The 12580-nt window shown below is 38.0% G+C and overlaps 1 protein-coding gene across 5 annotated transcripts in view; it reads right to left on the bottom strand.

Annotated features, from left to right (window-relative positions):
- Window positions 1–12580, bottom strand: part of Dnai3 (dynein axonemal intermediate chain 3) — a 56485-nt gene that overhangs the window by 26279 nt on the left and 17626 nt on the right. For all 5 annotated transcript variants that reach the window (XM_058579010.1, XM_058579011.1, XM_046443263.2 and 2 more), the window contains 5 exons: window positions 11333–11532; window positions 7272–7388; window positions 2863–3053; window positions 1727–1851; window positions 514–603 (listed from right to left, as the gene is read on the bottom strand). In XM_058579010.1, the coding sequence (XP_058434993.1) occupies window positions 514–603; window positions 1727–1851; window positions 2863–3053; window positions 7272–7388; window positions 11333–11532 (723 nt within the window). The remainder of the gene's footprint in view (window positions 1–513; window positions 604–1726; window positions 1852–2862; window positions 3054–7271; window positions 7389–11332; window positions 11533–12580) is intronic.

Below are 12580 nucleotides of genomic sequence, written 5' to 3'. Positions count from 1 at the left end.
TAGAACTGTTATACAATATTAAATTAGTTTCAATGACTAAAAGTTCAATCTTTTTTTTTTTGTGTGTGTATATATATATATATATATATATATATATATATATGTATATATTTTTTTTTCTGGTGAATTCTATTTAAATTCTGTATCATCCTCTAATAACTACTCACAGGAAAATTTCAGAAGAGGTCTTTTTTTTTTTCATGAAGTGGTAATGCTTGTAGCTATTTTTCTTCCATGGATTCTTATAGAATATGTGGCTCTATCCCAGCAACTCCAATAGAGTTGACTCAATTTTTGTCAATCATTGTAACTGGGTTACCCTGTGAACATCTCATATGCTGTTACCATGTCTCACACATCTTCATCCCCTGGTTCCTGGCAGGGTGACTGGCACACAGCTGACAATGCTTTCTTCTGTTGAACTTAATTTTTAAGTTAGTTCAAAAAACTACCGAATCAAAATTTATAGAATGTTATCTACATTAATAAGTGACTAAAATATTCCATAAATACCTGTCCATTTATACAGCCTCCAGCAATGATGTTAGGGTCACTCGGACAGAAGTTGAAGCAGATGATATCATCGGGGCTCTCCAGCATTAGCTAAAGCAAATCCCACAAATGGAAGAAAGAGCAAGAAAACCTATTAAGATCATAGCTAGTAAATAACATTAAGGTGGTTTGAGGTCTAATTTTATAGCTGTCTATAAGCAACGTGCATTAGAGTTCATTCTCAGAAATCTATCTCTGATTGGAAGGTGCTTTTGTTGAATATTATCATGTACATTGGCCATACCTATGATAGTGGGGATATTTTCAAGGGCACCTAGGTCTTCCCCCTTACCTACTTCTAATGTGCCCCCTATATAATGGTTGGCACATGTTAGAATTTTTCTAAACCAAAGGACTTTTTAAGGAAAGCCTTATAGTAACAACATATTATTATATTTAAGAATAGTACAAAAACTTAATCTAACATTAAAAAAAAAAAAAGCACCTTCCACTAAACAGAACTCTTATTGAGCAGATACTGGAAACTAGAACCATATGAAACAAACCCAGACTTCAGTCTCATTTTATGCAGATTGCTATGTGTTTTAGTTTGGTTTGAGTGAGGTGTGTGTGTGTGTGTGTTGGTTGGTTTAGCTTTAGTTAGGCTATTTAAAATTGGGAAATTTTCACACAAAATCTTAAATTACTGATTCTCTTGACAAAGGGACGCCCTGGCAACAAGAGAGCTGAAGAGTACTGATCCAAGGTAGAGAGGTCCTGTACTTGGGGACACAGTCCTACTCCTTCCTCCCTCTTGCTCTCCCACACAATCATCTTTTCTCATTTCCGCCACCTACTGGTGTTTCTTGGAATTGAGGAGATTCATGTGAAATAATTGAAAATGAAATACAATTGAAAATCAATTTGTATTTGAAAATCAATATTAAATAAACCCAGAAGAGTTTGTTTAAAAATAAGTTTTAAAATTCCTCTTTAACCATTTTTTAAAAAAATATATTGCTTTGTTCAGCACACTGTTTCAATAAACTCACCATAAACTTTAATTTTGCTCAAATTGGATGACAGGCTAGGCATTGAAGAAATCCCAATTTCATAAGGCTTTACAACATTAATTAAGTGGTAAGAAAGTACTTTTCACTTAGAAAAACTGCTAAAGATATATGACAAATTAGTACCTGAAATTTCCCGGTTATGTGGGTAACTTGTAAATTACCTGAGGATGTATGGGATCAGAAAAACTCCAGAATAAAATCAAGGATGGTTGCAGCAATAATTTACCAGAAAGCTGGACTCTCTCTTCAAAGGAGAGACGCTCGGCCATTGACACAGCGATTAGCCCTGAGTGAAATGTAAGGAGACATTAGCATTGGCAGCAATAGGAGGTGGAGAAGAGCTTCCATCTTGTGCTCTTCTGTGTAGCAACTACTCATTGACATTTTGATGAAATTCAAGTAGAAATCTTCCACAGGAGAGCAAGAGTCTTCTTAGAGCTCTGTTGTTGAACACAGTAGCCACTCGCCACATGCCACTTGTTAACTATTTCAAATGGAGATGTGCTGTGAGAATAAAATAAGCACTAAACTTTAAAGATTTGGTAATAAAATAAAATGTTGCCAGGCATGATGTTGCACACCTGTAATCTCAGTGACTCAGGAGGCTGAGGCAGGAGGATTGCAAGTTCAAAGCCAGTCTCAGCAACTTACTGAGGCCCTAAGTAACTTAGTGAGACCCTGTCTTAGTAAATGAATGAATAAATGAATGAATGAATGAATGAGTGAGTGAATGAACAAATAAATAAATAAAGGGCTGGGAGTATGGCTCATTGGTTAAACTACCCTGGGTTCAATCCCTGAAAAAAACAAAATGTTTCCTTTTGTATGTGTGTGAAAAAGGGCTGGTGGGGAGTTTGGGGAGAGAGTGAGCAGGGACTTCATGTTTCTGCCTTCACATGTTCCTCTGCTTCTCAGCTGCCAAGCTCCTTAAAGAAGGTAAGTGTTCTGTCTTGCCCAGCAATCCTGGAGGCAGAGTGTCAGGAGGAATGAGTCCAGTTGGGGAGTCCCCTTGCACTGCACAATTGAGTGACCTGAACAAGTCACTTCCCAGAGTTGAGATTTGGTCCTCTTGTTGTAAAATAGAGGCAGTAATATGTGCATGTCCCATGGGATTGCTGGGAAGACCTGTGGAAGCAAAGGTGTTTGGCAGGTACCTGGCACTCAGCAAATGGAATTGGTTTTGAAATTGATCTAGTTTGATCTAATTTTACATAAATTTAAAATTGATCTAATTTTACATAAAATAGCAAGACTGTTTGATATCAGCACAAAAGGGAATCCATCATTTCCCTCTCACCATAGATAGTTGGGTGCCAGGAGATGTAGCTAATCATTTTATCCGTGCCACTATGAAGGTCAGTAAAGGACTGGTACTCTTTCAGGTGGGTGTCAGTTTTATCTCCAAAGGCACCTTCTTCTTCTGCCAGGCACTTCCAGTCTTCAATGAATGTGTTCATGATTTCATTTTGCTGCAGGGCTATTTCAACACTATTTTATTCAAGAAAGCAATGAAGATGTTGGATTTTAGTGTTCAAAGATAAGGCTATTTTAACAGGTTTTTCTTCATTCATATTGAACAAAACTAATAATTCTCAATTATATTTGGTCATAAGGATTAGCCCCACATGAAATAAATAACTTAAGAGAAAAAAAAAAAACTTCATTGGAATTTGTTACTTAGAACTTCTTTCATGAACTTGCTATTCAGCAGCAGGAAGGGCCATTAGCTGACAGCCTCTGGTAACTGCAGGTCTGTGAGTTCCGAGGCAAGTCTGCACTCTGTGCAGGTCAGTGACTGAGCAGGATGCCAGGGCCTGACCAGTTCTGCTCTGAAGGCTGTGCCGGATTGGCTGAGAGTTTGTCTGAAGCTCTACCTGAACACTTCTCCCTTTATATTTCACAGTTTATACTCAGGAAACCTCTACTGCTAATTTGGCCTCAATTGCTTTCTGGAAAGGCCAAAGTGACACAAAAGGAAATTTCTAAGGCATTTTCAGTATTAAATTATCACTTATACTAAAAGAGGACAGCTCAAATATGTGTGTGGACATGCATGTAATGCATATGTGTGTATTACATAGATACATATACATATGTGTGTATAAATTCAAAACAACAAATAACTGATTCTCAACAGGGGGAGATTTGGAGTTTAGCAGTGTGTGTGTGTGTATGTGGAGTTTAGAAGTTTGTGTGTATGACAACTAAAACTGGTGGTTTTAGTTGTCACAATGCCACAATGCCTGGGAGGTGTTACTATATTCAATTCTATTACCCACCCCCTTACAATATATAAGATAGTTCCTAAAATGAAGAATTATGCTACTAAAAATGATAATATTGGTCCTTTAAGGAATAATCTGAGTGCTTGTACAATCTCTTAGCCGGCTAGGGATTCTGGTTTCACAGGCTCCTGTTTTTAAATAGTTACTATGTTTATTATTCCTTTATATAATTAAGTTTGAAAATAGCTCACTAGGCTTCTTGGAGCTTTCTTACAATTAGAATGCTGCTTCAATGATTGAAAGTCCAAATATCTTGTGTGTATATGTTTACATAGGTGTGGTAAGCTGAATCATTTCCAATGATGAATTTCTTAAAATAAGAAGAAACCCTGCATTTAGACAATTAAATGTAAACACTAAATTTCCTAATGGACATTCCTAAAATGTAAATAAGGGTCCCATTTGATATCTCTGTCACTGATCCTTAACACTACTGGTCACTGCTTAATTGAATTCTCTCTTGGTTAAATTCCTTGTAGTTCATCTTTTCGAACAGAAGCATTTTTAAGTCCCTGTGCTTCAAGTGTGGATCATGGGCCAGCAGCAGCTGAGGGCCGGCAGCTTGCTAGCAGCACGGTCACAGGCCTCTGTCGCCTTCTACCACCTGTATCTGCAGAGTCATCGCCTGAATTTTAACAAGGTCCCCAGGTGGTTCACTCGCACATTAAGCTTTGGACAACCCTGCAGTAGAGTATGTTCATACCCTGGGACTTCAAAGTATACACTGTTTCAAGAAGAAAAATTAGTTAGCCTTTTTCAAAGGGTATTTCTGTTTCAGCCTGAAGGAGAAAGGCAGTCTCAAGAGACAGGGCTTGTGTTCTATTCTCATGGCCCCAGTGGGGAAGTCAAGGGAGAAGTGAAGACAGCACTTTCTTCTGGTTTCCAGTCGCTCCATCTCCAGGAACCTTGTGGTTCCTGAGAGGAATGAACTACAGCTGGCAAAACTGTTGTCCCAGGTAAAGCCCATGAGGATCACTGTTTTTTGTAACCCCATGTTGGTTGCTCTGTGAATCCCTTTGAAGTTTCTTTCCTATCATTTCTTTCTTTTGCAAATAATGCTTCTCTTAGGTTTGTTTGTTTTGAATGAAAGAAAGAACTCTTTTCTAAATGGACATTCTTCCAGAACAAAATCAGGTATATATTACTTTAAAAATCTTAAGTAAATTCTAAACTGGTTTAAAGTTGGAAGTACAGCAGTAGTATAAACATGGGTTTCTTATTTATTTTGGCCACTGCTATTGTAATTCCTGTGCTAATTTTCCTTTTTAATAATTCTTGCTTCTGCTTTGTACATCTCAGGGAACAAATTAAAAAGCAGTTCATCATTCCTTTCTTTATAAGCATGGCAATTGAAAGGAAAGTATAAAAGCCCAAGTCTAAAAATAACAACCAGATTATCTTTAGAATAATTAGGGATTGATGAGTGGTCCTTTTATTTTTAATCTTCTTATCAAGAAAAACATTAATGACTACTTAGTGTTGCAATGAGGTGCTATGTGTTTTGCTATGTTTTGATTCTTGTAACCTAAGTAAATCCATATTTTAGTTATGATCAGTGTGACTATGCTCTGGCAGCATTAGGTCTATTTTGAGTCTTTTCTTGTAACACAAACTTTAACTGAGCTGAGTTGCTGGCTGACGACACATTGACAACTGAGTATTGATATACAAATCCGATAGTTGGTATCTCAAGACTTTTCCTTCCAAAGTTACCACCTGGAAACTTTACATGTCTTCAGAGTCCATAAATAACAGTACCTTAAGACTGCCATTTGAGACTCATCTCGCTGTGACTGCACTCTGAACATTCACTCTGAACATTCATTGGATGACAGAGGTGAGCAGTCCTTTGTTTCATTGTTGGACAACTTGGCTTTTCACACAGGGGACTGGTCTCCCAATCCATTAGGACATTTTTATCCATGGATGCACAGTGTTTAGTTTGTAACTAACATTTTGTGTCAGAGTAAAATTTTTTTTTTACCCATTTTTGCCTAAATGTTCACATATTCCTTTTGTTTATTTTGCTCTTGTGTGCATTACAATGGACTGATTAATTTGGGAGCTATCTTGACTTGTTATTTGATTAGGAGGACAAAAAAAAAAAAGGAACCTATTTTATTGCAAGAATTACAATGCTTGAGGTTAAAATTGTCATCAGGTATTGGAAAACCTGACCACCCTTCTTGGTCCAGTGCAACAAGTGACAAGAAACCTTACATTTTCTTCTTTCTTTCTCATTGCATCATGCTTGATGTGAGTGATTGGCAAAGAGTGAATGTACTCTGAATCATTAAATGAATTTTTTCATCAGATTCTTTCTAGACATCGGTAACAATTTTTGAGAGTTGCTGGAGTTTTCAGGACATTTTAGTTCAGTCTGAAAGAATTAATGAATGTTTTCTTAAAAATAAAAAGCTTATCTTGTGCTATGTATAAATTTAACTATCACATTTTTTTAATTTCGGAAAGAAATAGAAACCAACCAATTCAGTACAACTGCTAGACTGGTCCACTACTGATCACTTCAAACTCTGATGATAGTTCCATGAGATTTAGTGAAGCTCATTCTCTAGTTTAGAAGCCCCAGCACTCTGCTCTGAGTCCTAGCACAAGCATAGGGGTTGTTTTGAAAACATCTCTCTTTCAGAACCTGGGTGGGCAGCAACAAAGAAATTTGTGATAACAGTGACATGTCCAAAAAGCATATCTGAATTGAAGATAGTTTTTGAAAATTCTTTCATCATAATAATGATCATCCCTAACACCCACAGCATCTTCAACCTAATTGTCCTATAAAAGGCAATGAAACTGAGAAGGGAATTGGGGGGTGGAGAAAAGAAACCATAGTATATACAAATATACTTTGACTAAGGTCGAGCATCCTTAGTCCAAAAATTTGAAACCTGAAATTGTTGAAAATCTGAAACGGTTTGAACAAGGACAAGACACCACAAGTGGAAAATTCCATACCATGAAACTTTGTGTAAAATTACCTTCAGGCTATGTGTGTAAGGTATATGTGAAACAAATTAATTTAATGTTTAGGTGTGGGTTCCTCCAAAGCTATCTCATTATTATTATTATTCCCAAATCCAGAAAAACCTGAAATTGGAAACACTTCTGGTCCCAAGCATTTTGGATGTGGGATACTCAGCCTGCAGTTGTTAATTTGTAATTAGGAAAACATCCTCACACATTCAGTTGCTCAGTGTGTTTGATGTGGTCCCAGCATAGGATATTGCTTAGCAATAGAAGGGCAAGAAATACTGATAATCTGTAGAATGTGTCATGATCTCATGCACATTTGATGTTTTGTACTTTCTATCTACATACCATATAGAATTATTTATTAGAAGCATTATAAATAAACTTGCACATTTTATGTTTTATTTCTAAATTTTAATATAAAGTTTTTTACCTTGTGGATACCTTCTTAAGAAAATCAATCAAAGTCTTTGATTGTCCAAGTTTCTCTCTTTCCTCTTCTGAGAATTCTCTAGCATAATATTGTGTGGTAGCATTTTTGGGGTATGTCCTAATATATTCAAAGAAAATAGAATACAAAAAATTATATAAAAGAAAAGCAAATATAGATCATGATAGGTCAAAAGTTTATCTCTGTAGGTGGGTGCAGAGGTGCATACCTGTAACCCCAGAGACTTAGGAGGCTAAGACAGGAGGATTGCAAATTCAAGGCCAGCCTCAGCAACTTAGTGAGATCCTGTCTCAAAAATGAAAACTAAAAAGAACCGGGGATGTAGCTCGGTGGTAAAGTACTCTGGGTTAAATTCCCAGTACAAAAAAAAAAGTTTGTGACAATGATATTAGCTATTAATTTATACTTAAATTCTAAAGTTCGAAATTTTTTTTTGTCTTAGCAATTGATATTAACTACCATTCAAAATCTAAATGTATTTCTCTCTGACATAATTAAAAGGCTTATTTTGTAAAATTTTAACTTAGAAATCATTTTTAATTTATAGAAAAGTTATAAGGAGGATATAAAGAATTCTCATACACCTTTTGCCCAGATTCATCGATTATTAACATTTGCCAGATTTACATTATCGTTGGCTCTCTCTTCATGTCATTAATGTTTCTTGACTACTGCAATACACCCTCATGCTCAGGGAATATTTGGCAATGTCTGGAAACAGTTTTGGTTGTCAACGCTGGGAAGCGTTGCTGGCGTCTAGTGGGTAGACCCCAGCGATGCTGTTACACAGCCTACATAACACAGGTAAGTTCCCCCACAACAGAGGATCATTCAGCCCAACATGTCAGTTGTGTTGAGGTGAGAAACTCTGCTCTAAGTATGCAAAACTAGGAAGAAGTTATAGTTAGGCAGTGATGGCAGCATGATCTCTGAAAGGAATCTGCTTCCTCCAGTCTGCTCTCCAGGTCACCTTCCCCGTGAAAATGTCACATAGCCTTTTACTTCTGGGCTTCATTGATAGCCCCCACTCACTAGACTGGGTGATGTTGGTCCTAGCATGTGGTGCTGAGAAACAGATGAAGCACAATGATCAGGAGTGTGGGCTCTTAGGACAGGCTGCCTGACTTTGAACCTCATTCTCTCACTCACTCTTGAATTTAGATCTCCTGACCCTCTCATCTATTTACACCCTCTATAGCCATCACTATTACTCACAGCCAACATTCCTTGAAAGCATACCACATCCAAAGTCTTGTGGTTGGGGTCCCTGTTGTTAGAGGTTTACTGTCCCTTCTGAGTCCACCTACTGAGTCTAACCTGGCTGGCTTGGACTTGTCTTCACCGGGATAGGGACCCAGAGGAAAGCTGGCTGGCTTAGCTGGACATTTGTCTCAAAATCCAGGGCCCTTTGGTACTTACGTATCACCTCTCTCCTTTGTGTCTCACTCTCACTTCTTGGGAGTTTATGGATCTCTACTATCATCATTCCCTGCAGGGACTTTACTACCAATCCTTGTCTTTCTGTTTGTTTTCTCTGGTTCAAGCCTGTCAATTCATCTGCATCCTTAGTTTCTGATTCATTTTTTGGCCCAGCATTTGGTGTTTATGTTTCTGTGCCCTGACTTTAACATTGCACTCTCAAAGTTTCTGATTTTTGGCTTAAATATATCTGAAAAGCATTTGTGTGTTACGTTCCATGTTTTAGACCCTGATTCTTCTGGTCTTGAACTCTTTTACTGTATTTCCTGGCTTTTCCCTTAACACTCAATATAAATGCGTGATCAAGCTGAAAGATTTCACTAACTCCATCCTTCCTCTTTCCTTCTTCTATTCCTTTTTTTCCTCCCCATTTAGTAAGTGCATGTCAGGAACTACTGTAGGAGTTAGAGACACGGGGTAGGGAGAAAGAGAGAGACAAAGTTTTTGTCTTGTGGAGCTTAAATTCTAAATGGGGAGGGGAAAAGAGACAATGAAAAATATATATTAAGCAACGCCAGCACCATGAAGAAAAACAGAGTAAGGAGTTAGATAGTCATCAAAGTGGTAGCCTTTATGTAGGAGTGTCAGGGAATGCCTCATTTGAGCAGAGGAGGAGGGAAGGAGACATAAAAGATACCTGGCAGGGAAGAGCATTCTAGGTAAAGGAACTGCATACATATACCAAGCCTGAGGGTGTTTGGAGAATCCAAGAAACAAGAAAGACAGTGTGGCTGGAATGGATGAGAAAGGGGAATTATGAGAAAGGAGAGGGGGAAGGAAAAGGGATTCTTGATCATGTGAAGCCTTATAGGTTCCTTTAGGATGGAAACCACTGGAGGGCTTTAATCAGTGACATGATCTAACTTACTTTTTTTTTTTTTTAAGAATTTAACATTTATTTATTTATTTATCTTTTTATTTTTGTGGTGGTGCTGAGGATTGAACCCAGTGCCTCACCCATGCTAGGCAAGCACTCTAGCACTGAGTTACAACCCCAGTCTCCCAATATACATTTTAACAGGATTTATCTGGCTTTTCTATAGAGAACAGAATGTAGGAGGAAGAGGATAGATAGCAGAAGCCCAGTCAGGAGGAATTGCAATAATCCAAACAAGAAGTGGTGATGGCTTTGTCCAAGTTGATAGCAGTGGATATATTTAGAAAATAGATCCAAGAAAATCTGAGGCTTTGGGTCTGAGTAATTAGGAGTATATAATTGTCATTTATTGAGAGTAGAAAGATTCAGGATGTTTTAGGTTTGGGGATATAAAATCAAAAATTTTGTTTTGGGGCATTTAAATTTGAGATACCATTAGACAATTCAATTAGGCAGATGAGTAAATGAGTGTAGGATTCGGGGAAGAGATGGAGGTTGCATGTATAGATTTGGGAGTCATCAGCAAAGAGATGGTAGGAAACACCACAGGACAGAAGGAAATCATCCCAGGATTAAGTCTAGTTAGAAAAGAGATCAAAAGGAGATAGCCTTGGTGCCCTGAAATGTTTAGACAGTTTCTAAAGGAAGAGGAAGATCCAATAAAAGAGACTTAAGAGCTGCCAGTGAGTTAGGAGGGGATAATAAGAGTTTTCAATAAGTCCAACAGAAAATGTGTTTCAAGAGGGATCAACAGTCAATCCTGTTAAAAACTGCTGAGTGGACTAAGGTCTGAAAATGGATCACTGGATCAAACTGTCAGAGATCTTGTTAAAGACTGCTTAGAGTGGGCCTTAGACAGAAAGCCAGAAGAGAAAGTGGAACTACAAAATATGGAAAACTGCCGTGAAGAGTTTTATTTGCAAAGAAAAGCAGAGGCATTAGGTAATAGCTGCAGGGGGCAAGCTATTTGTTTGCTTTAATGATGAGTTCATAGTATTTTGTATGTACACATGTCTCCTTTCCACTTCTTCCACTCTGTTGACAGCCACCACGTGAATTTAAACATGGTCACATTTTTCCTGGTTTAATTACAACAGGCTCCTAGTTGGTCAGTCTCTTCAATTCCAGCCTTTCTCTTCTCTGCCCTCCAATCCACAGTACCTGGATATCTATAGCCTTACCATCCTGTCTCTGCTTCAGAACTTGCCAAACTTTCCTACTGTCCTTCATTCTTTGTCTGCCTCACCATGGAGGAAAACAGAACCTTTGATGCCATCCCAAGAACTCTGAATTAATGTATTTTTGTAAGTAATAATGAACCAAATAAGAAATCTAGCCAATGAAGTAAGACTTGAGGTGTAAAAATGATCACTTAGGTGGTATAATAGAGCAGTTAGGAAGAAACAGTAATATTCCAGGTGAGGAATGACCAGCATTGCAATTATTAACATCACTCATTTTCCCATCTCATATTTTTTATAGTCTTACATAGTTGTATCTCACTTTCTTAAGATTTTTAACGGCATTATTGAGCATAATTAGATCTTGAATTGAATGACTCTATGTGATCTATAGGATCATTGTCAATCCATTTCTATTACTTAAAAAGAGCTCTCAAACTATCATGGAAGTTGCTAAATTTTATGGCAATTGTCTATAAAAATACATAAGCCTATTCTATACCTACCATTTTGTCTGAGTGCTTATGTCCTTGACAAAGGGGATTACTTGCATGCCAATATCTTTCTCGAGTTTTTTAAGGGTGAAGTTTTTATCTGGGTAGGCTGTACAGTCAATGTAGGCATCTTTTGTACTGGAAGCATTCTGGTCACTGAATGTAACTGGCGCACCAAATTGATTTCGTTTTCGAGAAATCATATATATAATCTGCAACACATGCAAGCAACAAAGGTAACATAATGAAGTCCTAGGAGAAAAAAAATGGATGTATAGTAGACAGTGTTGGCATTGTTCCCAGTTCCTCTCAGCTCCCTTTGTACAATTTCCATGTGCCTGTTCAGTTTTCCATTCCCCCTGGCTACACCCACTTTGGAGGACCCTCTAGCACTGAGAACACAGGAACAGAAAGTGACCGACAGATTGCGTCTTGACCAATAAGGGACTGGTAGGAGGTATATGGAAGCCCAGTTTCTCGGCTTCTGAGGTAGAGTTTAGATTGCAGGCCCCTCTACAGGTTCAGGATGAGGCCTGGGGGACTTTTGCCTGAGATTGCTCCCTTGCAGGACTTCCTCCGTGTCTCTGTCCTGCTGCTTTTCATCTTATCTTATGGGGCACATTCATAATAGTCACTCACACACAAATCCTCCTCTCAGGAGATGCTCTGGGAAGGAATGCCATTATATTCATTCCCCAGGGCTGCGATAAGGAAGTATCACAAACAAGGTGGCTGAAAACACAGGTTTTGTTTTCTCAAGTTGTGGAAGGTGGAAGTCGCAAATCAGGGAGTTGGGAGGGTTGGTTCTTTCTGAGGGTTGATGGGAGAATCTGACCTGACTTCTGGTGTTGGCCACAATCCTTGGTGTTCCTTGGATAGTAGTTAAGATGGTTCTACTCTCTACCACCTTTTCCACGGGGTGTTCTTCTTGTTCTACATATTCTACATGTAGCCATCTTCTTATAAGGATACCAACCAAATTTGGATTAGGGATTATCCTACTCCAATGTGACCTCAACTAATTATATCTGCAATGACCCTTTTTCAAAATAGGGTCAAATTCTGAGATAACTGGGATTACAACTCCAAAGTGTCTCTTTTAGGGGGTGGGGCAGATTCAACCCATTCGCACCTAAGGAAATGGCCATTTGTCTATAAGATATTAAAAAAAGACACATCCCCATAGTACATATAACAAATTTTATAGATCCCTCAGGAATAAATGTTGTTCAGCTATAGGGAGGTAAGAACTGGAAGTTA

The sequence above is a fragment of the Marmota monax genome, unplaced genomic scaffold (genome assembly GCF_021218885.2).
Source record: "Marmota monax isolate L192 unplaced genomic scaffold, Marmota_monax_Labrador192_F-V1.1 WCK01_AAM20220418_F8-fsc00046, whole genome shotgun sequence".
Classification (NCBI taxonomy): Eukaryota; Metazoa; Chordata; class Mammalia; order Rodentia; family Sciuridae; genus Marmota; species Marmota monax.
This window is presented reverse-complemented; position numbering and strand designations above follow the sequence as displayed.